The 27,944-nt window shown below is 38.8% G+C and overlaps 6 protein-coding genes across 10 annotated transcripts; 4 read left to right on the top strand and 2 right to left on the bottom strand.

The window, feature by feature from the left end:
* Positions 1-592: 592 nt before the first annotated feature.
* On the top strand, positions 593-4,053 carry LOC147944478 (ERAD-associated E3 ubiquitin-protein ligase HRD1B-like). Its single transcript, XM_087450894.1, has 8 exons — positions 593-753; positions 889-1,431; positions 1,966-2,142; positions 2,501-2,650; positions 2,774-2,982; positions 3,165-3,324; positions 3,589-3,652; positions 3,733-4,053. Exons 2-8 carry the CDS (start codon positions 899-901, stop codon positions 3,817-3,819), a joined length of 1,380 nt encoding a protein of 459 aa, XP_087307020.1. The 5' UTR covers positions 593-753; positions 889-898; the 3' UTR covers positions 3,820-4,053.
* Positions 4,054-5,491: 1,438 nt separating this feature from the next.
* Positions 5,492-6,363, top strand: LOC104700915 (uncharacterized). Its single transcript, XM_087450893.1, has 2 exons — positions 5,492-5,628; positions 5,835-6,363. The coding sequence occupies exon 2, from the start codon at positions 5,862-5,864 to the stop codon at positions 6,135-6,137; it is 276 nt and encodes a 91-aa protein (XP_087307019.1). The 5' UTR covers positions 5,492-5,628; positions 5,835-5,861; the 3' UTR covers positions 6,138-6,363.
* Positions 6,364-6,398: 35 nt separating this feature from the next.
* On the bottom strand, positions 6,399-8,388 carry LOC147944477 (uncharacterized). The gene is made up of 3 exons (XM_087450892.1): positions 7,636-8,388; positions 6,751-7,048; positions 6,399-6,634 (listed from the first exon to the last, which is right to left on the bottom strand). The coding sequence occupies exons 1-3, from the start codon at positions 8,302-8,304 to the stop codon at positions 6,570-6,572; spliced, it is 1,032 nt and encodes a 343-aa protein (XP_087307018.1). The 5' UTR covers positions 8,305-8,388; the 3' UTR covers positions 6,399-6,569.
* Positions 8,389-8,956: 568 nt separating this feature from the next.
* Positions 8,957-9,499, top strand: LOC147944476 (uncharacterized). The gene has a single exon (XM_087512603.1). The coding sequence runs from the start codon at positions 8,957-8,959 to the stop codon at positions 9,497-9,499; it is 543 nt and encodes a 180-aa protein (XP_087368729.1).
* Positions 9,500-19,911: 10,412 nt separating this feature from the next.
* On the top strand, positions 19,912-22,035 carry LOC104789518 (uncharacterized). Of its 2 annotated transcripts, none has more exons than XM_087450891.1 (6): positions 19,912-20,236; positions 20,340-20,559; positions 20,882-20,997; positions 21,164-21,343; positions 21,480-21,622; positions 21,713-22,035. In XM_087450891.1, exons 1-6 carry the CDS (start codon positions 20,115-20,117, stop codon positions 21,727-21,729), a joined length of 798 nt encoding a protein of 265 aa, XP_087307017.1. In that variant the 5' UTR covers positions 19,912-20,114; the 3' UTR covers positions 21,730-22,035. The 2 variants fall into 2 exon arrangements, with proteins under 2 accessions (XP_087307017.1, XP_087307016.1); XM_087450890.1 differs by having other exon boundaries at positions 21,696-22,035.
* Positions 22,036-22,099: 64 nt separating this feature from the next.
* On the bottom strand, positions 22,100-27,443 carry LOC147944475 (putative WEB family protein At1g65010, chloroplastic). 4 transcript variants are annotated; one of them, XM_087450887.1, is made up of 4 exons: positions 27,162-27,443; positions 26,950-27,043; positions 26,434-26,629; positions 22,100-26,217 (listed from the first exon to the last, which is right to left on the bottom strand). In XM_087450887.1, the coding sequence occupies exons 2-4, from the start codon at positions 26,964-26,966 to the stop codon at positions 22,387-22,389; spliced, it is 4,044 nt and encodes a 1,347-aa protein (XP_087307013.1). In that variant the 5' UTR covers positions 26,967-27,043; positions 27,162-27,443; the 3' UTR covers positions 22,100-22,386. The 4 variants fall into 4 exon arrangements, with proteins under 4 accessions (XP_087307013.1, XP_087307014.1, XP_087307015.1 ...); XM_087450888.1 differs by having other exon boundaries at positions 26,950-27,040; XM_087450889.1 differs by lacking the exon at positions 27,162-27,443 and having other exon boundaries at positions 22,100-26,213; positions 26,430-26,629; positions 26,950-27,104.
* Positions 27,444-27,944: the final 501 nt, after the last annotated feature.

Here is a 27,944-nt window from a genome sequence, read left to right as displayed (position 1 = left end):
ATCATCTTTAACAAAAGTTTTATACATTAAAGATTGACTACATGTAGGGTTTATAGTATAGGGTTTAGGGTTTAGTATACGAATGGTGAATGGTGTAAAAAAAGCAATAGAAGTTTCATATTTTAGACTTTATAAAATTTTAAAATTAAGAAAATAGAAGTTTCATATGTTAGACTTCAGTAAATTCTAAAATTTTAAACATAAAAGTTTCGTAATAGGGGTTTAGGGTTTAGTTTACGGTATTTTCACAATCCATATATGATTATCTTATTTATAGATGTGAAACACTATAGAAAACTCCATTAAATAAATTTTCTCGGCCCATTAAATTAAAATTTGAAAACATACAAATTCTGATTCATTAAAACCTTAGAATTCAAAAAGAAAAAACAAAATTAAAACATTCAAAAAATAAAATAAAGGATTACTAACCTTGACATGTTTTGCACCAAATGTTCAACTTGAGTAAACTTTTTGCTGAATTTACAGCGAATTGGGCTGGGCTGGGCTGGACTGGACTAGACTGGACTGGACTGGACTGGACTAACCCGTTGGATATAATATATTAGTTTACACGCGTCGTAAAATCATTGGCTATGCATACGCAGTCGACAAGAGTTGTTCTTCTTCTCCCTTGTTTCCTTTGGCTCGCGATATATCTATTTTCCAAATGGAAAGCTCAAGCCTTTGATTATCTGATTATCTCTCTCTGATTCTTACCTTCTCTAGCTCGACCGTGATTCCTTCTTTCATGTACGTTTTTCATTCTTCCCCTGATCTCTGTGTTCGATCGAGGCCTCTCAATTTTTTAAATCATGAGATTATTCCAAAAAAAAAAAAAAAAAAAAAAAAAACTTACCCTTATTTGTGATGTATAATGTGAAGCAGATTGAAGGAAATGATTCAGCTAAAGGTTTACGCAGGAGTTAGTAGCCTCGCGTCATTGGCTGTGATTTACCATGCTTTCAGTACCAGAGGTCAATTTTACCCAGCGGCTGTGTATCTATCGACGTCCAAGATCAATTTGGTGGTTCTTTTGAACATGGGTTTGGTTCTAATGTTCAGTTTATGGAATCTTGTCAAAATTGTGTTTCTGGGTTCTCTTAGAGAAGCTGAGGTTGAGCGTTTGAATGAGCAAGCGTGGAGAGAACTCATGGAGATTCTCTTTGCTGTCACTATTTTTCGACAGGACTTCTCTGTTGGTTTTATCTCTTTGGTTGTGACTCTTTTGTTGATCAAGGGTTTGCATTGGATGGCTCAGAAGAGAGTCGAGTATATTGAGACTACTCCTTCTGTTACTTTACTCTCTCATGTTCGTATTGTTTCCTTTATGGTGTTTCTTCTGCTTTTAGATGGCCTCCTTACGTATACTTCTATGCGGCAATTGATTCAGTCCCGGAAAGCTTCTATGTCTGTCTTCTTCACGTTTGAGTTAGTGATCTTTTCCTTTCTACTTATTGTCACCCATCTACATACTTTTGTTGGGTTTGGAATCATATTCATCATATATTTAGAGTGGAAGATTTGTTGAGGGAGAGTACGTACGTGGTTTATAGTTTTGACTTTTCTTTGAGCTCTTTCTTTAGGTGTACGTCGGACTATACGAGAAACTATTACTCTCCTGAAAAACATGTTTTCTATGACCCCTACTTGCAGGCCTTTTAATTATTGTTCGTTTTACTAGGATTTTGCTTTAATCAATCCCCTAGCCTTAAACGCTTACCTAGCTGTCAAGCATGAAAGATATTTGAACATAGCTCAACATACATATGTGATCACAAGTTTGAGGATTTTTCTTTTTATGATATTAGCATATTGTTTAGTATTATGTATCCTTCTGTTATAATATGCCATCAAAACCCATGCATGTGGAAGTACCTCAATCTTTAACTGTTTGTTTTTATTATTGTCTTAATGAACTCTGCATCATACAGCCAAGACTTCGTTGATATTTTTCTGTTGCAGGTATATGATTCTTGCAACAACAACTCTTTCTATTATTGTAAAGTATGCCTTCTATGTCACGGATATGCTCAAGGAAGGTCAATGGGAAGGAAAACCAGTATATACTTTCTATCTGGAGCTCGTCCGTGACTTGCTTCACTTGTCCATGTATCTCTGCTTCTTCCTCATGATATTCATGTAAGTTTTTACTTCATATACGTCTGAATCCTGACTCATTAACATGCTGATATTAGTATGTCACAACGCGTTATCTTTTTTTTTATTGCTGGATACTTGTTTCAAGAGTTACTTGCATAACTTTATCATTACACTTATTTCCATCAATGAATGAGTCTTCTCTTGGTTACATAATGTAACTTACATTGGTGCGTTCATAGATTTACTTGTAGATGATGAACAATCAGCAAAATGAGAAATAATAAGCAGCCAGCAAGCCAAAACAATACATCTACCGCGTCTCTCTTTTTGCAATTTATGGCATTTTAGTATTGTAGTTTTTGTATCCTAATTCGAGTATCACCTTTTTATTGCATAGGAACTATGGCCTTCCTTTGCATCTAATAAGAGAGCTCTACGAAACGTTCAGAAACTTCAAGATTCGTGTGACTGATTACCTCCGATATCGTAAAATCACTTCCAATATGAATGATCGGTTTCCTGATGCAACTCCTGAAGAACTTAGCTCGTAAGTTCCAGATATTCCCAGAAGGTTTATCTTTCCAGATATTCTAAATATCTTTTAAGCTTACTGAACTTGATTATGCTTACATTGCTAGATCAATCACAGTTTTTAATTTGGGGTTTGCAGAAATGATGCCACTTGTATCATATGTCGTGAAGAAATGACCTCAGCGAAGAAATTAGTATGTGGCCATCTATTTCATGTGCATTGTCTTCGGTCATGGTTGGAACGACAAAACACATGTCCCACCTGCAGAGCGCTGGTTGTGCCAGCTGAGAGTGCTACATCAGCAGCTTCTGGAAACCGTGGACCACACCAACAATCCCTGCAGCAGGGTACCGATCTTGCTATTCATACATATTTTCATAATGAATATATTTCATTTGGAACTCTGTGCTCCCAATTTTAATTGTCTCTTGAGATGGCAAATGACATCTGCACCCAGCGTGTCCGGAAGGTGAATCCTATATTTGGTTTGTGAAACATTGAGACTAATGATGCTCTTCGCTTCGAACAGGAATCGGTAGTTCCAGTTCAGATGGCCAGGGATCTTCAGTAGCTACTGCTGCCAGTGAGAATATGAGCAGGCACGAAGCTAGGTTGCAAGCTGCTGCTTCTGCAGCCTCCATGTATGGGAGATCCGTTGTTTATCCATCTTCTGCAAACACACTAGTATGGTATGTGTGAAGGCTACCAAAGAAATAACCAAATATATTCAGACATGATCTTAGTTAGTGTCTTTTTGAGTCTTGTAGCTTAAGCTATTATGGTGTCAGTTTCTCTGTCATGTCTTTTTTATTCACTTGTACAGTCTTAAATATACCATGTTAGGCCTTGGAATTAGCTTGGATAACTTTTCTTTTCTGTAACTTGTGTTATCATCCACTATATAAATGATGGTCAAGATTAACTAACACTTAAGATTGGACGGACATATGAAGGTCTCAAGGTTATTCATTGCTTCCTGTAGAAGCACAGAGGAAATTTCTTGAGTCCCAAATAGAGGTACGTTGATATTTTTAGCGCATAAACTACCTTTTTTCGTAAGCAGGTCAGATTTTACAATCAAATTGTTTTCGCGGTAGGTGTTGCAAAACCAACTTGGGATTCTGGAGAAGCGGGCAACTGTAGTAGATAAGAAAGGAAAGTCAGTTGCGGAAACTGCAGAATGAAACCATTAATCGTAAAGACGAGTGGAACAGGGAGTTTAGGTTTTTGGAGTAAAGATAGGAGACAAAGTACACCTCAAAATGTTTGAATGGTTTGCTATAGAGAATATATCTAAGATTGTAAAAATGTTGAGTGTCTCTGTCACGTATAAGCTTGGAACAGAAGTACCACAATTGTCTCTCTATATTAGTTTTGTTCCCTTATCTTTGAAAAAGAAAGCAGCAATTTGGAACAAATCTCGTGTTGTTTTAAGTTCTATGAAAATGATAGTCAGTGTTATAATTGAAAAATCAAATGGAAATTTTTGAAGCTTTATTTTAATTTGGGAAAAATGCTAAAAAAAACTCGAAGTTATTTTTATTTGGACGTTTAATACCCAATGGTTTTGGATTGGAATAATAATACACCAAATAATAAAAATGTGTTATATAAAACCCAAAATAATTAGTTTTGTTATTTTCATACCCACGATTTTTCAACAAAATCAAAATTCTAATTTTACCTCTGGTTATCTAATTAATTATTAATTTTATATTAAAAAAAATCTCGGTTTTCTGTTAACCATATCAAACCGAGTTAACCGGTATTTAATTACTTTTAAAACCGTTTCTTCAACCTTCCGCTATCGGGTTGGTAATTTTTTGATCAAGATGGAGCAGACTCGATCGGAGAACAATTCTGGGCGAGTTGTTGTGTTCATTTTTATTTTTTTGGATCATACAAAGAAGAAGAAATCGGAAATTCCATAAACTCGAAAAAAAACCATGGAAGTATCAAGCTTGGAACCAGAAACTAAATCAAGAGGATTCGAAGAGTTGTTAGTTTGGTAATTAAAAGCATGATGGCTCTTTATAGAACTCAAAGACTCGAACCCAGAATTAGATCGAGTAGCCATCCACATAATCAAACCCTATAAACCCGTTCACACCATCTAAACCCAAATTTTTCAACTTTAAAAAAATAAGATTGAAACTTTAACACTCAGAAATCAAATCCAAAACCCCAAACCCTCCTTTGATCAGATGTTAAAAAAGATACAAACTTTGAGGAGGTGAATCATCTTACGCCATGGAAGAGAGCCAAACGAAGCTTGAAACTTCTTCACCTTCTAACTCCGATGAAACTCTTGCTACTGAATAATCCCGCAAATCTCACCCATCACCGATTTCTTCTTCTTTGTATGATCCAAAAAATAAAAATGAACACAACAACTCGCCCAGAATTGTTCCCCGATCGAGTCTGCTCCATCTTGATCAAAAAATATCCAACCCGATAGCGGAAGGTTGAAGAAACGGTTTTAAGAGTAATTAAAGACCGGTTAACTCGGTTTGATATGGTTAACAGAAAACCAAGATTTTTTATATAAAATTAATAATTAATTAGATAACCAGGGGTAAAATTAGAATTTTGATTTTTCATTTATTGAAAAATCGTGGGTATGAAAATAACAAAACTAATTATTTTGGGTTTTATATAACACATCTTTATTATTTGGTGTATTTTTATTCCAATCCAAAACCATTGGATATTAAACGTCTAAATAAAAATAATTTCAGGATTTTTTTAGCATTTTTCCCATTTTAATTTTGGTCATAATTTAAATTTGAGGTTTGTTGTTTGTTGAAAGTCTTAAAATTTGTTCCAGACAAAAAAAAAAAGAAAAAAAGAAAAAAGAAAAGGCTTCTAGAGTGTAAATATTTCCTTTTTTAATTAAGAACTAAGAAGTTAGTTTTATTTACTCTTTAGTCCCGAATCGGCCACTCTCGCTCGCTGGATCCTCGCCGTTCGGTGACAATCTCTCACAGCTGAAGGCAAGTCATCGTTCTTATTTGTTTTTTTTAGATCGGATGTGAGACTACACTAGTACTGAAATCGATCATACATATAGATATCGAACTGCTAGGGTGATGTATCGTTAATGATTTGACATTTGCGGTAGCGTGCTTTGTGTGTTTTTGTTCTTGCGCACCAAGTGTTTGACAAAATTACCCAATGAACATTTTCTCCCTGTTCGCAGGACATTGTTATTCCGAAGGACGAAGCCATGACGAGTCTGTTATGGTTAACGGCAGAAGAGGCTGCAAAGAACAGAGGAAAAGTTCTTTCTTTGTACCGACAACTACTTAGGAGCATCAACTCGCCAAAATTGCAGCTTAGTTATGCGTCAAGACTTGCCAAGAAAGCTGAGGTTAGGACCATCTTCTTGTTTGGCTCTGAGGAGGTTTCAAAACACAATGTTGCCGATCTCATCCGTACTGCTGAATATGCTCTCTCCCAGTTGAAACAAGGCAAAATCCCCAACAACACCACTCAGTATTGATCGAGTCATTGTCTTCATGCTCATTTCGATATCAGCCGTTCATTTATTTGGAACAAGATTGTGGTGTTTAGAATCATGTCGTGTATGTTTGCATTTTACTCAGTATATCCCAATAATCATTGAAGAAAACTTTCCATGGCGTTCTAATTGTCACACATACATATGTATCGTACTCTTCAATCTTGATTGTGATATTGCAATAATCATTAATGTGAGGTTTGAACTATTTAGGATACCCAACAAGCCGGTTAGGACTAGAAGAATACAAACATAATGAACTCATGTAAATGATAATAGTAAAATGGTTTTAATGTTTATAATTTGTAATTCGACAAGAATCTAGTGGGGCTCGTACTTTTAAGATTCTACCAAAACTTGCATCAGAAAATTGACATTTCGTCAATAAACAAACACTCAGATCAGCTCTCATCCTCAGTTCTCTTGTCCTTTGTCTGACTTCTGAGCTTGCTGCTTTCCAATCTGTGGCCGTCTCATAGCTGGATAAACAGAAGAAAAAAAAAAAAAAAAAAAAGATAAAGAACCATAATGTCACAACTTGTAGGAGTTTGATGATTGTCTTTGTATGTTATCTCGAACTGAGAAATATACTCACATCTAAGAGCTGACCCGGCAAGACATGTAAGCCTTGATTTAGTATTCGTCTCGGCTAATGGTTTTGTATTCTGTTTAGCCGCCATTCGGACGTCCCAAACACGTATGATCCCATCAGATGATGCAGAACCAATCAGGTATGGATCTTCCAAGGAGCCGTCACTTCCATTCCTGGTAAGCACAACAATACCTTTGATTCGAGCTGGGTGAGCATCTTCTATTGAATAAGCAAGCTTCCCGCTATTTGTGTCCCAAGCTGTTATAGCCCGATCCTCACCACCTGTAAACAGAGTTCCACTCTGTTTGCAAATTAAGCAAACATTTTAGCCATGAAATAAAAGTCTATGAATCAAAATCATAACCCCATTTCCAAAAATAAAACGTAAACACGATATCAATAAGAAACCGAAAGAACACTAGTAAGCCAAAGAAGTCGGTTTGGAGGCTTCTGAAATTTACACTACAACAACATAAACTAAAACCGAACACACCATTGAGCAAAAGAAGCAGAATTATGTTGAAAGAATTCATCTGTCTGCACAATAAAAGGACATATAGAATTATAGATTGATATATCAATAAGCTATTCGCAAAAGAGTTATCATAGTCTTGGGGTGAAAGCCTTAAATTAATCTCTTTTCATGGTTTCAAAAAGGTCGACTCATTACTCAATGTACACTTGGGCAACATAGGACTAAGCATTTAAAGAAACAACAACAACAACAACAACAACAACAACAACAGCTAGAGTTCAATTTAGACAGCAATCTAAGTAAACCAAATAAACAACAAGCTAAGAATCTCAAAGCTGCGCACAAAGAATAAGAGACTAAAGATGCAACTGTGGGAGGAATGATAAGAGAAAGTAAAGCTTCCAAAAGAGTACCTCCCCGGGAGTAGCGCAGAGTATACGTTTGCGGCTCGGATTCTCGAGCTCAAGAAGAAGCTTAGCATCCTCAGACTGATGAACTCCAACTTTATTATTCACAACCATGAAAAAACTTTCACCACTCGGATCAAACTTCACAAGACTCGCCTCATGACCTAACCTACAGCAAAAGCTCCTCTTTCCTCTCACAAGATTCAGCATCGTAAAGAACTCATCACGATAAACAGCTAAAGCAAGCTTCCCAGAAGGATGAATCGCCAAATCATTAACCGCCTTCTTATGAGGACGAAAGGACTTGAGAAGAACGAAAGGATCAGTATCGAATATAGCGACGGAGCCATCTGCGGCGGCGGAGATGAGGTTACGAGGGAAGGAGAGTGAAGAAGGAGTGTAGAAGGAGAGAGCAGTGATGGAGGCTGTGTGGTTGTGGTCTAGGAGAGAGCCGAGGGAGGAAGCGGAAGGAAGATCGTAGAGGTGGATTGTATCGTCGGAGCCGCCCGAAGCAGCGGCGGGACCAGAACAAGCGACGGTGGTGATTGGGGATATATGGGATGGGTAAGAGAAGAGAGGGGTGAGAATTAGGGTTTGGTTATCGGCGTCGTGCTTGGTGGGTTTAAGCTTGAAACCCCAAATGAATCTCTCGTACGAGCCTGCGATGATGCTCATTGTAGCTTCGAGGAGAGGTTTCGAATGCCAAAGTCTCTGATTGAAATTTTTTAGGGTTTTAGGTTTTTATCGAACGCGAAGACTAAATGTTTTGTAAACTTAACCGGATATTAAACCGGATCATTTTGTGGTTGATGGTTCAAACTTGTTGGTCGATTGAACCGATTTTTCTTTTTCTTTTTCTTTTTTTTTAGTTAGATTTTTTTCATAGAAAGTTTTTTTCCTTTCAAATGGGTCAGAGCCGTGAATGAGATGAAGACAAGGATTTGGGATACACACACTGAACCAAAAATTCGACTGTTACTATGGAGACCTTTGTCTGGTAATCATGGTGTTCAAGAAAATTCTATATGCCAAGAATGCCCAGTTGAGGAGAAAACAATTGTGCATGTGCTATTTAAGTGTCATCTAGCAACAAGGGTTATGATGCTTCACTGCTTCCTTTGTCGACTCAAGGTTTTTCTAATACTGCTGCAGAAAACGTGAAGTATCTCTTACAGCTCATGAATAGAGGAGACATACCGGCAAACCTCAGGAATGCGATCTCTTGGATAATATGAGAAATTTGGAAAGCAAATAATGTACTCGTCTTTTCAGGAAGAATTCAAGATCCCCATGTGTTGATAGCTACAACATTGGAAACATTAGAGGTATGGTTCTGCAAGGAAGTAGTTGTGAACAACAACGGATCTTACTGCGGTTAACAAGATGGAGTAAGCCTGCTTCAGGGGTTCTAAAATGCAATGTCCACTGTGCCTGGGTTAACGAATCATATTATTGTGGTGGAGCTTGGATTTTGCGAAATGATGCAGGGAATGTGCAGTTTCATGCTAGGGATGCTTTCCTTCCAAGGATGAATCAGATCTCAGCAGAATTGAGTTGTATCCTATGGTGTCTGCAGAGTCTTTATACCCTCCAGATCTATTCATGTGAAGTGTGGTCGGATTGTCATGCGGCTCTAGAGGCTTTGGAGTTTCCATTGGATTGGCCGAAATATCGATCTCAGGTAGGGAAGATTGCGGGAGTAATACAGGCGATGGGGGAGATCACTTTTAAACTCTTCTCGCCGAAAGCCAACTCGTTGGCTAGGGATATTGCTCATAGCGTAACTAGAGATGGAAGGCTCACTTCATATCTTGCTCTAGGAGGGCCTTCATGGCTACATGATCGGATAGAAGAGGAACGAGCTGATTGAGAAGGAAGCTTGCATAGTTTACAGTCTCCTATAATGAATATGTTGAATTTTTTTATGTTTTCAGTATTGTATTGGGTCTTTCTTGTTCTGAACACTTTCCTTAATGAGCACTTCAACGTTAAAAAAAAATGTGTGGATTTTTTTAAGTAAAGTAATTTTGAATTTTCTAATTAATGCGGAACTGGATTGTAAATTAGTCAGAAACCAGAAAAAAACGAGAAAACGAAAGAGAGGTGATGGTAAGGGCGATACTAGGGTTTTGATTCTCGGATGATCCGGGTGGCTTGTCTGGTAGGAGAATGGGGATTTTCTTTGGTTTTTTCGGATCTGTTGGAGATTGAGAGTGCTGCTTACGGGGATTCTTTCTTTGGTGGATTTATCCATATCTGGTTTCGGGATATTGGGGATCCATGGGCTGGAAAAATCTTAGGGATGTCGGTGGAGCGGATCTCCGATTTGGGGATCTTTGGTGTATCACGGTTTCTATGTTTATTTTCTCTTCGGACAGCGAGAGGAGGATGATTTTTTATGGGTGCGATATGGTTTCTGAGGTTTTTTGGAAAGAGAAGGATTTATTGGGAGACATCGAGCATGATCTGGTGAAGATCTGTCTTTCGGGTTGGGGGATTTTTGAATGAGATCTGTATTTGATCGGAATCAGATCATATCTAATTGATCTCGCTTTCCTATTTCGATTTCCTCTCTGGTCTCGACTTGCCTATAAGTTGGGTTTGGCAGTGTTACGTGGAATCCATCCTTTTCTCGGTTCTTTGCCGAAAAGTTCTTTTGTTGTTCCTAGTTTGTGTTCGTTTGGTCTTGCCATGCCTCAGAGTGGTCTTGTGGTGAAGGGTTTGGCTGGTTTGTCGGAGGATGCTTCACGGACAAGACGGAAGATCAAGATTTCATTTTTTGATAATTATGCTCTCATTGCGGGTTACTCTAAGACGGTCATTGGGCGGTGCTTTAACCCCCAAGTCCAAGACATGAAGTCCTTGCTGATCATGATGCCGCGGATTTGGCAGCTGGAGGGCAGAGTTGCGGGTGCTGAGCTGGGTTTGGGGAAGTTCCAGTTTGATTTTGACGAGGAAGCTGACATCGTGGAGGTTATGAAGAAGGAGCCTTTTCATTTTGATTCTTGGATGGTTTCTTTGGTTTGGTGGACTCAAGTGGTGGACACGGCTTATCCATCGTCCTTAAAGTTTTGGATTCGCGTATTGGATGTGCCAATTCAGTTCTGGGCGGAACCCACATTCAGAGATATTGGTTCGGCTTTGGGGGTGGTGGAAGATGTGGATATTGACAGAGGGAGAGTGCAAGTTACTATTGATGGTCTTAAACCTCTTTGCTTTGAGACAGATATCGAATTTTTTAATGGAGAGGTGACGATTGTCAAGCTTCATTACGAGCGTTTGTATGGTTGGTGTAAGTCTTGTTTTATTTTATGCCATGTTGAACATGTTGGGTCTGAGGTAAGGCTTTCATCATCGGGAGGTGACCATGTTGGGTCTGAGGTCAGTAGCGAACAGGGACAATTGATGAGTTACAAAGGGGCGGTTTTGGCAGACTCTAGAGCCAACTAGTCCTAATAAGGGGAGACATCAGAATTCCACTCATAGATCTTCTAAGCCTAGAGCTGATCAGGTGGCTGGTCCCTCCTATCGTGCTAAGGGGTCTTCACATGTGGGGACTTCGCAGGACTCCCGTGGACGACAAGGGTGGCTAGGGGACAGGCAAGTCATAGTGATGAAAGGGTCAGGGAGCCGGTAATTAAGGAGGTGAGGTCGCAAAGCGTGCCTTCTCAACTGCAGAGGATTGTCAGGAAGCCTTTGTTTCAGGATGAGAGTGTTGTTGCGGGTTCATTGGTGTCTCCTGCAGCGGGGGTGGATGTCGCTGAGGAGGGCCAAATTCTGGAAGGTTCGACAGGTTTTGTTGGAGGTGAACGTATGTTGTCCGGGTTCGGTGGTGAGGTCATAGCTCCTGAGGCTGATACGGGGGATCCACATGAGGTTTGTCAGGTTGAAGTCAAGGCTCAGGAGGAGGCACAGTTGGATATTCCTGCGATCCCCATAGCAGCTTCCATAGCTGCTGGCGAAACCGATGCGGTTGGTGGTGAGTCCATTCCAGTTCAGAGGTTGGGACCTGTTCCAAAAGCTCAGGACAGGGCGAAAGGCGGGACAGGTGGTGTCAAACCACACAAACCTAAAAATGTTCGATGAATGTTCTAAGCTGGAATTGTTAAGGGCTTGGTAATAAGGCCTCTATTGAGAATCTTAGGGATCTCTGAAATAAACATAGGCCAGATTTTTTATTTCTTATGGAAACAAAACAGTCTTTTTCTTTTTTGGAAAAATTTGTAGGCCATTTTGGCTATAATAATTTAAAATTAGTGGAACATGTTGGTTGTAGTGGTGGTTTGGCTTTATTTTATAATAAAGATGCTTTTAATGTTTCAATTTTAATGAACTCGAATAGATTAATTCATATTGAAGATTTGGTTTGGAAAAGGATGATACGTATGAGTACTACTCGGTCTACACCTTGGTTTCTTATTAGGGATTTTAATGAATTAACTGGTAACCAAGAAAAACGTGGAGAGCGGTTACGTCTCGCTTCTTCTTTTCTAGCCTTTAATGGAATGATTCAGGATTATGGTTTTTTGGAATTTCCATATCTGGGAGATTGTCTGTCCTGGAGGGGTTGGCGTGACAAGAAGCCTATCTGGTGTAGGTTGGATAGGGCTTTAGGTAACGAGGATTGGCATGATTTATTTCTGGACACGGTGACCGAATATTTACCGATGATTGCGTCAGATTATATGCCTCTCATGACTAGTGTAGGTGCGAAGAGACCTTGGGGAAGGCAGAGTTTTATGTTTGATTGTTGTTGGGTTGGTAAGGCGGGTTTAATGGAGGCGATCTCATCCGGTTGGGAAGCTGACCGGGATCAGGAATTGCCAAGTTTTGTAGACAAAATTGTGAATTGTCGACGGTGATTTCTCGCTGGCGCAAGACGCAGGCCCCATATGGTAGGGTTTTTATTGAGGACCTAAAATGATAGTTGGAGGTGGCTCAGGCTGACGATGTGTCTGCTCCGGAGTTAATCTCGGACTTAAATTCCCAGTTGCGCGAGGCATACCGGGATGAGGAAATTCATTGGTATCAGAAAAGTAGGAATCGGTGGATGCGGGTGGGGGATAAAATACAAAGTATTTTCAGGCACAAACTAAACAGCGTCGGGCTCGTAATCGGATTGTTGGGCTTTACAACAAACATGATGTTTGGTCTACAGATGATGTGGATATTTGTGATACGACCGTCTCGTATTTCGAGGAACTGTTCACTATGATTAGTCTTGCTAACTTTGATGAAGCTTTAAGTGAGGTTAACACAGTCTTTACGGAGGCGGATAATGAACGGTTAACAGCCCTGGCTACAGAAGCAGAGGCTAGACGGGCGGTATTTATGATGCACCCGGATAAAGCTCCAAGGCCGGATGGGATGACTGTTTTGTTTTTCCAGAAGGCATGGACGGTTGTGAAAGCAGATCTTATTTCTCTGGTCAATCAGTTTCTTGATGAGGGCGGTTTTGATAAAAGTCTAAATCGAACACATATTTGTCTTATCCCTAAGGTGGCCAAATCGACATAGATGGCGGAGCTGCATCCTATTAGCTTGTCTAATGTGGGGTATAAGATACTGATTACTCTCTAATTTATATGTTTTTAGCATCCTTTTTTGTCCATATTTTGCATTGTTCATACCTATATTTTAGCATTTTTAGGTCATTAACTGTAGAAATTCACTTTTAGACCATTTAGGGTATTGCATTTCTGCATTTTCATATTTCGGATGATAACAGGTGCTAAAGAGCCAAAAATGGGGAAAAAACAAGGACAACTCGAGCATGTACCCGAAGGAGCCATCGAGCTGCAAGAACAAGTCCGAACCCCAACACGATCGAGGAGGATCCAAGAGCATGAAAAGTAACCCGAAGATCCACCCGAGGAGTAACCCGTCTTCACCCTCTTGTACCCTATAGAGTAGACCATCGGGCAGGTCTGGGAAGCTAGGTCAAAAGAGTTTCCATATATAAACCCCCTCCTCTCCTAGCTCGCAAACGAGCACGCCACAGACCCTCAAACCAGAGAGCGAGAGCTTCTGTGAGAGAACTGAGCGACTCAACATTTTTCCTTTTTGTTTTTACATTTTTTTTCATAGTTTTAATAGTTTTTCTTAGATCCCTATCTTGTACTCTTTCTACTCTACTCTATCTTTTAATACAATGCAATTTTCATTCATTTTCGTTGCTTTATTTCTTGTTATCATGTCCGAGTAGTGTAGTAAAGTTTCTAGGGATGGGATAGATGATTTTGTGTTTTTGATCGGTTAGGATGCCTTAGTTCGATTGTAATTGATTGATAGATTTCCTTCTAGGTTGGTGTTCTTAATGCTGTCAACAGACCGAGAGGTTGAGATTAGATCTAGGGCGTTTACCAATGCTACATGCCGAAAGGAGTACATAAAATGCTTGATTTAGCCAATGCTAGAGGTTTACTTGACTCTGAGTAAGAAATTATATGAGTTCGAGTTTACTGACAATAATGAATCGATCTTAATGTCTGCTTGTTCATATTGCTAGTGCGAGAGTGTGGTGATGTGTTCAAGGTTTATTGTTGCTAGTGCGAGAGTGTGGTGACAAGGTTTTAGAGATTCATTTTCTAGGAAATAATTGCTTGAGGCATATAAGGCATCTATATTGGTCAAGAATACTTAGGATTCGATTACCCCATCCTTAGGAACTTTCGTATTTATTTGTTTACATTTTCTTTACTTACTTGATCACTTACCCGATCAGGTACACGATAACCTGTATCGAGTAATACTTCGAGTTGTTCATATCTCATTTACTTACTCGATCCCCCCACTCGATCTTGTACTCGATTGCTTGCATCGAGTGCTTAGATCGTGTGGTTTCTTTGTTTATATTCTTTTCTTTTATTTATTATAGGACTGTTAGAATCAAAACCCTTTCTGCTTGGCTTGGCTTGACTTGTATTGTACTGATCATATTCTTCCTGCTAGCAATAGACAACCATTTGGATTGATAACCCTTTGTACTACAACTGCATAGGGAATTGATACCCTGGGTGAAAACTTGTCTATCAGATACTCTCAAAAGTCTTGTGTTAACGCCTTAAGGCGCTACTACCTGGTCTAATTTCAGAGACACAATCGGCATTTGTTCCAGGTCGTTTGATCTCGGACAATATATTGATTGCTCATGAGATATTCCCCGGGCTGCGGACAAATAAGTTGTAAAGGGAAATTTATGGCAATCAAGACGGATATGAGCAAGGCGTATGATAGAGTAGAGTGAGGCTTTCTCGAGTCTCTATTTCAAAAAATGGGTTTTACGGAACGATGGATCTCCTGACTCATGTTTTGTGTCTCTTCGGTGGAGTATAGGGTTCTCATCAATGGGCAACCGAATGGTTTCATAGTTCCGGAGTGGGGTTTGCGACAAGGGGATCCGCTATCCCCTTCCCCTAATTTGTTTATTTTATGTACAAAGGTCCGTATTGCAAATGTACGGAAGGCGGAGGCAGATAAGCGGATTACGGGTATTAAGGTGGCAAATAAGTGTCCGCCAATTACCCACTTGTTATTTTCAGATGATAGTCTTTTTCTGCAAGGTTGATAAGGATTAATGTACGGTGGTTTTAGATATCTTACGGCAGTATGAGGCAGTCTCGGGACAGCAAATTAATTTTGCGAAATCTTCGATTCAGTTTGGTCACACGGTCGATGAGGTAGCACAGACGAAAATGCAGGGGGTCCTAGGAATAAAAAATATGGGCGGTATGGGTTCTTATCTGGGACTCCCAGAGATTTGGGGGGGGGGGGTCAATAACTAAGGTTATTTCTTTTGTTAGAGATCATCTGAAGTGTCGCACGACCGGCTGGTCAGGGAGGTTACTCTCGAAAGGGGGGAAAGAGGTGATGATTAAGTCTGTCGTGACGGCTGTCCCGACTTTTGCGATGTCTTGTTATCGTTTGCTAAAGACTATCACATCTAAACTGACTAGTGCAGTGGCAAAATTCTGGTGGAGTACGAATGGACATGCAGGGGGTATGCATTGGATCGCTTGGGAGAGGCTCTGTTGTAGCAAGCAGTTGAGTGGTTTGGGGTTCAAGAGAGTTGATGATTTTAACACAGCTTTGCTGGCTAAGCAATTGTGGAGACTGATAGATTATTTGGACTCCCTGTTTGCCAGGATTTTTAAAAGTAGGTATTATCGGAACTTAGATCCTATGGATCCAATACGATCTTATTCACCCTCGTATGGGTGGAGGAGTATCGTCTCTGCTCACTCTCTGGTGAACAAAGGGCTTATTATATGGAGTGATTTCTAGGTTCCGGCTCAATTCCCGAGACCAGCCTTAAGTAACGGTCCTTTTAAGGACCCAACTCTCTGGTTACCTCATTTAATTGATCGTCAAACGAATTCTTGGCAAAAGGATCTGCTCACTCAGTATTTTGATCCCGTGGATGTCGCTTTGATAGAGGCTATACCTCTAAGCAGTTGCTTAAAGGCAGATTATTTAGGATGACACTTTACTAAAACTGGGAAATATACGTTAAAAGCTGGGTATGAGACAGAAGTTTGGATCTCCAAGGTCCTTTTCGGGCATTGGGTTCTGGTCCAGTGATCACTCCCCTTCTTGCTAGGATTTGGCAGGTACATTGTCCATCAAAACTACAATATTTTCTGTGGCAAGTGTTATCGGGTTGTATTTTGGTATCGGCTAACTTGCGCCGTCGGGGGGTGAGCTGTGATGTTTTTTGTACACGGTGCGGGATGGAGGAGGAGGATATCAATCATGCCATATTTTTGTGTACCAGTGGGGCCACATCTCTTTCCGACGGGGTCTGTGTATGCTAATGTCGATCATTTTCTGGATCCTAAAGGTCCGGGTTCACATGTTTCAGCTTTTCCTTGGCTGATGTGGTATATTTGGAAAGCTTAGAATGCACGTGTTTTTGAGAACCAGGTTGAACGCCCGGATGAGGTTGTCCAGGTGGCGGAAGGCGAGACATTGACCTGGCAGAAGGCTCAGGTGGATGCGGAGGGGGAGGAGATTCCCTCCACCTATGCGTCCAACGGCTGGGCATCGAGGGGGTATATCGCTTCCTCCGGTTTTTATGGGACATAGATGTTATGTTGACGGCTCTTGGAAGGCGACTGATATTTTTGCAGGTGCAGGATGGTGTTGTACCTCGTCACAAGGACCGCCACCGGTGCTTGGAGCGACAAATTTCTGGCAAAGTTTATCCCGTTACATGCTGAAGTTGAAGCCTTCATCTGGGCGAAGCGATGTATGATTGGACATGACTTCCGGGATGTGGTTTTCCTTACAGAATGCTCAGACTTGGTGAAGATGGTGTCTTCACCTACTGATTGGCCAGCTTTTGCAACATACCTCGACGACATTCAGATAGATAGGGAGGAGTTTTCTTCCTTCTCTTTGCTTTATATTTCTCGCCATGCTAATGTACAAGCAGATTCTTTAGCACGTCAAGCGCGTGTGTCTTTGCATCATGTTTTATTTGTAGAAAATTTTCCCCCTAATTGGCTCGTTTGAGCTGATTCTTTTGTTGACAAAAAAAAAAATTGGGAAATGCAGCCACTGTATCAAATATTATTGAGAAAATATCATAAAATATATCAAGTATCTTCCATTTCCCACAAAAATACACGAATAATTTATGTACCTACAAAAATATACAAATTAATTAGTATTTTTCATTTTTGATATTCAAATTCTGAACAGTACATATATTTTAGAACAAAACAAGTTTTAGACAATCTTTTTTTTCTTTACTTTTTGACAATATTCTTATTCAAGGCGTTCAACATGTTTGTTATTTCATTTAATTTCTAATCTAAATTAATTGATTTCTTTTTTGCAATAGTCAAATATAGAAACATTTTTAGTTTTCTACCTCCTCAAAATTGAAAATAAAATAAAAGATCTAAATATATGCCAAAAACTCACGTAATTTTTCTATTAGTTGATTAATTAACCAATTTGATGGAAAATTGTTTACATGTAAAAAATTATGCAGAGATATGTTTTTGATGTGCCACTTACAATTACTTTTTTAAAGATAAGACATAAATAGAAAGTAGAAAATTCTTCCATGTCGATTTTGGTGTCATCGAGGTATGCTGAGAAAGTCCGCCAATCGAAAAGAGAAGACACCATCATCGCCAAATCTGAATAGCCTCTAAAGAAAGCCACATCTTTGTAGTCATGTTTGATCATGCACCGTATAGCTCATATGAAAGCTTATACTTCAACATGTAAGGGAGAGATATTACGCCGAAATTTGGTGGCTCACATAGTCAGGAACGAATCCTGAAAAACGTATAAAACCATCCTGTACTAGTGAATTTTTCGCCCGTTTTCCAAGAGCAATCCACATAACAATGATATCCCAAAAAAATAGTGGGAAGGGGAGCTGCAGTCACCCGCAACCAAAGGGTTGGGACAAGCGGGGGTGAAGGTAGACCCTCATCCTCACCCTCACCCCATACTTGAGCTTGCTGCCATGCCGTCACCTTGCCTTTTGCTAGTCAGACAACCTCATCAGGCTGCTGGGCCTCATTTTCGAAAACTCTTGCATTCCTCGCTTTCCAGATATACCACATAAGCTAAGGAAACGTCAAGATTTGGAAATCTGGATTTGTAGGGCCCAAAAAATAATTCACGTTTTTGTACACGGACTTTGTCAGAAAGGAGTTTGGCTCAACCGGTACCTGAGATAACTCTCATGCCTGTCGGGCAGATGGACAAACAAAAATCGCATGATTGACTGTTTCCTGATCGGCACAACACCTAGCACAACCCAAGTCACAAGCAATACCTCGCCGGCTTAAATTTGCCAATACCGAATGCAACCTGACAATACGTGCCAAATAAAATATTGTATTTTTGGTGGGCAATATACCTTCCAAACTATGGCTTGTAGAGAGGTGATATCGGGTCGTTTGTATTGCATGATACCCTAACTTAACCGTATATTTACCTTTTTTTGTGAAATGCCAATCTAGAGAATCTGTCTTCTGGCAATTACATATAGGTAAGGCCCAATCAGGGTGACATTCGCCGAGTCGAAATGCTCATTGAGCTTATCCATACATCAGATATTTGTCTGACAATCAATTAAATGAGTCAGTCGGAGTATGGGATCCTTAAATGGACCTTTACTTAACGTTGGTACGAGGGATTGAGCCGGTATCCAAGAAACAGTCCATGTAGAACTGGATTCCCTAGAGCCTAACCCTCTTAATAAGTTTTTTTGCTTATCAGAAATCTAGTAAAGATAATATTCTTCCAACCATATGATGAAGTATATGACCTAATCGGTTCTATTGAGTTCGATTTTGGATAACTTTTTTAAAGCTTGGCAAATAACGAGTTTGGAATCTCAGCCATGACTGTTTTGCTAACAAAACTGAACTAAAATCATCACGTTCCTCAAATCGAGCCCTCCCATCAATTTACTAGAACATAATTTTTCACAGCTAATGTATATTTTATAAATACATTTTATTATTTTTTGGAAAAACGTCCTACAGTAAAACCTCTATAAATTAATAATATTGAAACCAAAATATTTTATTAATTTATAGTGATATTAATTTATCTATATATTAATAATTATTATTTTATACTGTAAATTAATAATTATTAATTTATAGATATATTTTAAATTATTTAAATTTTTTAAAATTATGAATTGGAACAACTATAACAAAATAATATTAAACTTTCGAATGTTATAAATTTTATGGTTTAGGAATTGAACTTGTAATGTTTAGAAAGCATTATTGACAATAAATTACAAATACTATAGACAAATTGACTTATACACATGACATACATAAATTCAAATTATCCTATTTTTATAATCTGTCAAATTATCAAATTGTAAATGATGAATATCTAAAAATTAAACTTTAAAATTTAATTATTTGTATGACATGTTATAAAATATTTTAGAGATATCATTATAGTTTGAAAATACAACATTACAATTATTTTATAGAAATGAGTTTAGAAGAAACATACACTATTATATATATATATATATATATATATTTATATTTACATGATTATTAATTTATGATATTATTAGGACCATATTTTACATTGAGATTTCAAAAAAAATATTATCTTATTATCTTATCGAATATTGTTAATTTTTACGCTAGCCCGATTTGAGACCAGCAAAAATTATTAATTTGTAGTGTTTATTAATTTATAGAGTATTAATTTATAGAAGTTTTACTGTATATCCCATGAAAACTATTATATTGTATTAAATCTACCCTGATCTTTGACCTCATTCTACATATGATGTTGGAGGATATGTAAGAATAGTAAAAAATGATCGGGGTGGATCTGATACGATATATAATAATTTGAGTGAATTTGTTGTTTTCTTTACTTTCAGCTGGGGTTTATTCTTTTCCTTAATTTCCAAGAATCGTCTCTCTCTCTCTTCTCTCTATTCTCCAATTCCCAAATTTCTAAAAGAAGAAGCAACGATGTGGTTGGAGATCATCTGCGGTCTCGTCATCTACCAACTCGTCCGCCGTTTCTTCTCCGACGACGAGTTCTCCGACGTGGAGACTTCCGATTCCACTGCTCTCTTCTCCGTTGCTCACAGGTTTCCCAGATTTTCACCTCATCATCTCATCTTCGATTCTCTATTTACCTATCCAAGACTCCACTGAATTTGATTTTGATTTTGATTTCGATTGAATTTGCAGACTCGAGAAGCTTTATGGTGGAAAAGCTTATGTAGGGCTTCGGATTCCAGATTCAGACACTGCTTCTAGACAGGACATTGATGTTGTTCTCGTCACTTCTAAAGGAGAAGTGTTAGTCGTCGCTGTGAAGAATCTATCTGGGATTGTTACGGTAACGAGTGATGGTAGCTGGGTTTGTGAAGGTGGCAAGCATCATACAACTGAGACTTACCCTGACCCTGTAAGTTTTGTTTGATGCCATCATTACACAATATGCTTCTAGTTTGAACATCCAATGGATTTGTTGATTTGATGTTGTAGATTGGGATGGATACATGAGATGACCTAAATATTTTGGAACTCTGCTACTAGTCTCGTTGCATATAATATGTCAAAAATATCACTGTTTACATTTAGAGACAGATTTTGCTGATTACACGAATGAATATATCTATCTGGAGTCTGGACACAGTGAATTTGATTTTTTCTTGTCAAAGCAAAGTTGAACTGCATCATCCATCGATGCAGCTTAGTTTCTAATTTGTAGATTCTTGTTTTCTCAGCTGGCTCAAGTCAAGAAACAAGCTTCAGTTCTTGAATCATATCTTGAACAGAGGGGTGTTACTTTACTAGAAGGAAATGTGTCTTGCAAAGTTGTGATTCCTAATCCAAGTTTCCGGTATGTATCCTTATCCTTACTATCGTCATGTTTACAAGAGCTAGACAAGAAAACTTCAACAGAACACTTTATAGCGCGTGTGTGGGGCGTGCCCATCTTAGTCTGGAAAACATTTTTGTATTATCCCTAGTGGTGCATAAACATATATTGCTTCTGCTTCTTTCAGTACAATTCATGCATTCCCGAGTGAGGTAATTACCTATGAAGAGTGGCAACACCTGAAACCAGTAACAAGAGGCAAACTTTCTGGTTGGGTTAAAGGCGCATTCAGCACAGGAAAAGAGATGCAGGAATCGTCGCATCAAAAACTTAATTTCATCCTTGGCACGGCACCAATGTGGGATAGGTCATACCACTCTTATATCGTAATTGACATTCAATTTATATTGTGTTGAGTTCCTGAGACTTTTGAGTTCTCTTAAAAACTTCAATAAAGTAGCTATGTTCAAGGAGTTTTCATAAAACGTTGATTATGCTTGCAGGGTGGAGCTTAAAAGTAGCAAAATTGTGTTAGGGGAGTTCCTCGAGTTTAAAGGAAAGCAGGAAGATACCCTGGCTTTAAGAAATATCAAAAGATCAAAAGTCGACCATGTCTCTATTCAGAAAACAAGCATGTTTGGATTAGGTAATTTCTCTTTAGAACTTGATTATGTGTTCGCGTGTGGAATTAATTAATTAAATAATGATTTGGGTTGCAGCTCCTTCGAGGTTGCAGGTTCTGTACTCGTATAGGGACTATAGAAGTGAAGGCAGTTCAGGGGCAGAGTCTAAAGAAGTTACCGTCCGGTCGAGCACTGAGGCTCTGTTTCAGCCACGAGAGTCCACAAAGATGAAGAAATTCAAGCTATCGTCTCTCGTCTCCATTTCACTAAGTGCCTAACTATGAAGTGAATTTAATATTTTGCAGCAGCGGAAGGTTGTGTCAATATCTACTATGTTAATTACATTGTCCATGACCGAATTAAGTTATTATTCACAAGAGTATCATCAACCTTTGTATGTCTTCTTATTTTACAATCTACAAAGCCTTACATGAAACGCTTCATTTATTGGAAACTTGGTGGTGTTCACGACACTAATAACTCCAAAAAGAATGTTAGAATAACAAGAAACAACGACAAATCATCTTAATAAGTAACCCTGCTTCTATACAGAAATCTTGCAGATAATAAATGAAATGTTCTTTCTTTGCAGTACGCTAAAACTCACAACAAGAACAACTCAAAAAAATAAAAATAAATAAGAGAACAAGATCAAAGGGGAGTGTCATAGACAATCTAAATCTTGACTTGGAAGCCATGTGAAAGCATAGATCAAATATAGAGCTATACTCTCAGAAATTTTGATACGATAAACATAAACCAAGAAAAGCCCTGTTGCAAAGAGACCCTACTTTTGACTGCTACTGCTTGTACTCTTCTTTTTAAGCAGGTTACCAAATTTCCGGAGCAAAGGTTTCTTCTTCTTCATATGTTGTTCCTTTAACAGCAAATTTCCAGAATCTTCGGTGTGGTCTGTTGAAGAGAAGCCATTGCTATACTGATCCGTGTTCTCACTGCCTTCTGCTTTCGACTCAACTTCCTCTTCTACAGAGTCGAGCTCGGTCTCTCTCTCGGGAGATACTTCGCTTTTTTCTATCTTGTAGCTCTCCCACATCTCAGGCTCCACACTGTCTTTATCTACTTTCCCTTCACCTGCAGCTCTGTGAGGTACCCTATGAGTTGTTGCTCTTTCACCCATCAAATGTTTATCAATTGCTTCCATGGGACTTTCTTGTACCAAATGTTCTCTGCTTCTGTGCTGAAAAGGATCAGTCTTTGTCTTTAAATCCCCATTCCTAGGACCTTTTACTTCGGAAAACTGAACCAAGTCATAATCTTTTCCGATGTTGGTAAGCTCACCGTTTCCAACCTTTGATGATTCTTCCATTTTCTCAAGGCCCGCGGCAGCTTCCCTGCCTTTTAGTTCGGTTTCTTTTTCAAGTAAGCTCTCTTTCAGCTTTGACAACTCCTCTATTTTCTTTGCTGCTAAAGCATCCTGCGTTTTAAGCTCTTGGTTTTCTTGCGTAACTCTTTGAAACTCACTTTCCTTATCAAGCCAACTTTGCTCTAGATGTAGTAACTCATCAATCTTTTTCAAAGACAAAGCCTCCTTGGCCTTGAGCTCCTCGTTTTCATGAAAGACACCCTGCAGTTCGTTCTGCCTATCTATCAAACTCTGTTTAAGATTTGTCAACTCTTCAATCCTCTGGAGGGACGAGGCTGCTTCAGCCTTGAGCTTCTCGTTTTCAACAATTGCAGCCTTGAGCTCTTTTTCTTTGTGAATTAAACTTTGTTTCAGGTCTGACAGCTCGTCTATCGTCTTTAGTGATGAAACCTCCTTGGACTTCAGCTCCTCATTTTCGCAGACAACAGCCTGTAACTCATTCTCTTTAACGAGCAAACTTGCATTAAAATTTGATAACTCTTCTATCCTCATTTGGGCGAGAGAGTCCTTGGATCTAAGGTCCTCCATCTCCACGACCATTCCATGCAACTCATTTTCTTTATTAAGCAGATCCTCTTGCACCTTTGACAACTCCTCAATCTTCTTAAGATAAGCAGTCTCCCTTTCTTTGAGCTCCTCTTTCTCATGAATAGAACTCTGGAGACTGCTTTCTTTTTCAGAGAACATTTCATGCAATTTTGACAACTCCTCCATCTTTCTTAGATACGCAGTCTCTCTTTCTCTCAATTCCTCATTTTCCTGAACAACTGTTTGCAATTTGCTCGCTTTATCAACTAAGCTTTCATTCAATTCTGACAACTCCTCTGTCTTCTTAAGTAATGTAGTCTCTCTTTCTCTGAGCTCCTTACTTTCTTCAGATATTTTCTGCAGATTGGTTACATTATCAGCCAAGGTCCCATTTACCATTGACAATTCCTCAATCTTCTTAAGATAAGCAGCCTCCCTTACTCTGAGATCCTTACTTTCTTGAGCAATGCTTTGCATATTGGCCACATTAACAACCAAACTCTCATTCGTCTTCGACAACTCCTCAATCTTCTTCAAATGAGCAGCCTCCCTTCCTCTGAGCTCCTCAGCCTCTTGACTAATGTGCTGCAGTTTGGTCTCTTTACCAACCAAGCTCTCACTTGCCACTGATAACTCCTCAATCTTCTTAAGATAAGCAGTCTCCTTTTCTTTGAGATCCTTACTTTCTTGAACAATGCTTTGCAAATCCGTTAAGTTATCAGCCAGGGTCTCATTCACTACTGATAACTCCTGAATCTTCTTAAGATAAGCAGCTTCCTTTTCTTTGAGATCTGCACTTTCTTGAACAATGCTCTGCAATTTGGTTACGTTATCAACCAAGCTTCCATTCGCCATTGACAACTCCTCAATCTGCTTCATATGAGCGGCCTCCTTTTCTTTTAGCTCTTCAGCTTCTTGAGTTATGCTCTTTAACTTGGTTTCTTTATCAACCAAGCTTTCCTTAACCTTCGACAACTCCTCGATTTTCTCAATTACAGAACCTTCCCATTCTCTGAGGCTGCTGTTCTCCGCCATGACATTCTTTAGCTCATCTTCTTTGTCCAACAAGCTCTCTTTCAGTTTCATGCTTTCAGCTTTTGCTTCTCCAAGTGTTTCCTGTAGATACTTTACCTCCCCTTCAGCTTCTTGGAGATTATTTTTCAGATTGACTTCTTCCTCCTTCTTTGCACATGCATCTTCTTCACTTTCTTTGATCAAATTCACCAGCCTACTTACTTCTTCCTGCAAAGATGAATTTTCTTCTTCTGATTTCTTCACACTGCCCATCAGATGAAGCTCTTTCTGTTCCCACCCAGCCTTAGAGTTCTCGAACTCATTCTGGATGCTATCTATAGCACTTTTCAGACTATCAATTTCAATTCTAGCATCCTCAAGCATTTGCTCATACTTTTCATTTGTCTCCTTTGAAGCCAACTTCAAACTGTCAAACTGGGATTCACAGTGCTTGAACTCCTCTTGACATGCCAAAAACTTCTCCTTTGCTTCCCTCGCTTCAGTAGATGCTTCCTGCAAAGCCAACGTCAAGCTATCCATATCTTTCTTGCTTTTCTCTTCTTCCATCTTACAGCGTTCCAGTTCTATTGAAAGTTCTGTCTTTTCATTCATTAGATTCTGAATATTTGATGTTAGAGTCTTTTCATTGTCCAAGGCCCTAGTTTTTTCCTCTTCGGAGATCTCAAGCTCAGATTTTACTGATTCAACAAGTTTTTCCATTTTAGAAGCTTCTTCTTTTGCGATGCAAACCTGGCGTCCAGATTCCTCAAGATCTGCTCTCTGCGCTTCAACTGTTTTCTCTAGCATCTCAAGCTTTTCTTTTTGTGCAGCATTTTCGGATTTCATCTCATGCAGCACATGATTACATTCAGCCAGCTCCTTCAAAACGGATTCCACAGATTCTGAAGCAGATGTCTTCAATCTATTTGCTTCTTCAACATGTTTTTCAAGATCACGAACCTTGTTCTTCCATTCTTCTGCTAAGCCATTAGCGCAAGATTCAGCCATTTTAGCAGCTTCTAGATCAACGTGAAGCTGTTCAATTGATTGTTCATGCTCCTTCAGACTATTCTCAAGAATACTAACTTTTTCAAGGTCCCCTCTCAACGTTCCAATCTCAGACTTCAGTTTAGACACGATCTCGTTACCTTCAATAGCTTCTTTTTCTTCCTTGGAACCGAGCAATGCCTTTAACCGGCCTAATTCAGAAGAAAGAATCTCAGCCTTCTCAGCATGGATTTCAGCAATCTTCGTCGCTTCCTCAGCATGGCTTAGCGCCTTGTTTTTAGCATCAGCGGTCATAGTCAATTCATGTTTCACCCTCTGAAGTTCTTCTGTGGTAGAGAGGAGAGCTGAGATGTCCAACGCATGCTGACTTCTAATTGACTCTAGCTCGTTCCTTGACGTTGCATCCTTTGTCTGAACAGCTTCAAGTCCAGCCTGTTCCAGTTCAACAGCTCGGAATTTCTCAACCTCGAAACACTCCTCAGCTCGTTTCTGAGCTGCCAATGCCTCTTTGAGTTTCTCATTGGCTTCTTCGACAAGTTTCTCGGATCCTTTAAGATCATCTATGGCTTTAGCTTTATCTTTCTTGAGCAATTCTATTTGCTCATCGGCTTTCTTTAAATCCTCCTGAATCTGACTCAATTGAGCTTGAAGCTCCGACCCTTTCACCAACCGTGAATGCACTTTCTGAAAATGTCAACGAGTTTAACAGATGAGCCTTTTTCACAAACAACAACAAACAAACAGAAGCCCATAGTGTTGCAACATAAAATATATATATATATATATATTATGATATACAGTCATTTCACATGGTGATGAACTCATCTGGTAATCATCAATCTCTTAATATTGCTAAGAAAAAAGATTCATGAATCAGTTGGAGTGGGGTCAGTAACTTGCCTCGGGTGTAGGAATCCTAGAAGGCCGACGATCAGGAGCAGGCTTTGAGTTAACTGTTTGAGGAGAACGATCAAGCGAAAGACGAGTGTTTGGCACGGGGGAAGCCGAATTGCCATCGGATTTAGTAGGAGTAAGTTTACTCAGTCGGGGAGGTGGTGGTGATGGTTTACTACGAGGAGTCTCCATCAACCCAGTTCTGCAGTAAGCATGACCAATAATACAATGTAACATTTAATATCTCAATGAAATGCTTTCAAAATTTATGGATCTTCTTACATTTTTACCAAAACAAGATTATTATAGCAAGTTCCCAAAGTCACAACAAATTTCACCTGACTAAATTCATCTAAGTTCCCAAAATCACAACATTTACTAGACTTAACCAATTTAGGTTTTAAAATCTTCAAGAAACAGATCCAATTGTCAATTCACAGATCATTTGCATCTCTACTAGAGATCATCTCAGATCCAATTGTATTAAAAACAAGATGTGTAAGAAAGGGTAAAAGTACTTACTTGGTTCTAGATGCCATTGTTGTAAGAAATGAGGAGAGATTGAATTAAACTGACAGAAGAAAGAGTGAATGCAGCTAAATTCTCAGCATTGCTACTAGAGAAAAAAAAAAAAAAAAAAAAAAACACACATAGAAGTCAGATCGACTTAGGTCTTCAAGACAACAGCGCAAAGTCTTCAACTTTCGATTTGGGTCTTCTTCTGAGAAACTTACACAAAGACTTGAACTTTAGCAAAAGAATGGTAGGAGAAAACTAATAATGAGTAATGGGTTGCGCTGTCTCCATAGTGGTCACCCTCTCTCTTCTTTCTTTTTCTCACCGCTTTTTTTTCTTTTTCTTTTCTTTTTCTTATTATTAGGGACCAGAGAGAATAATAAAAGGCTGTGAGTGTGAAGTAGTAGACCAAACAAGTTGGCTTTATTTAATAATGGAGGTGGAGAATAAATCTCTCTAACGATCTGAATTAAGACAACAGAGTTGAGATCTTTGGGGTTGTGTCATGTGGACTTCATGTGCTCTCTTTATCAATCATTCTGATTTCTTCTCTCTTAATGATATCAGCTAAACTTATCAGTTTAAACTTAAAAACACAGCTAATATACTAACATAATAACCACATTTTAAAAAATTACTTTACTTTTTGTTTGGGTATTTAATTTTGACATAAAAATAAAAAATAAATCGTTTAATCAACAATGGGTTTAGATATTTATATACAAATATTTCAGAACTCTCAAAATTGGACAATTTTGGAGCAAATACAGCCAATATAGCACCACTCAGGTCCACATGTGAGGTCTTAAGCCTAGATAAGTTTACCAACGACATTTCGTATGGTAATATATATATACTAGAAGTTACCCCGTGCTACGCACGAATTTAACTTACATTATTGTTCAATTTTAGTAATTTAGATATTATTAGTTTTTATTTGTTTACTTACCAATGGTTATTTTTGTGATTTTAAAAATATACTGATCATATTTTTTTTTTGG

The sequence above is a fragment of the Camelina sativa genome, chromosome 5, assembly GCF_030686135.1.
Source record: "Camelina sativa cultivar CO46 ecotype springtype chromosome 5, ASM3068613v1".
NCBI classification, from domain to species: Eukaryota; Viridiplantae; Streptophyta; class Magnoliopsida; order Brassicales; family Brassicaceae; genus Camelina; species Camelina sativa.
Note: the sequence above shows the minus strand (reverse complement) of the source record. Positions and strands in the feature narration are given on the sequence as shown.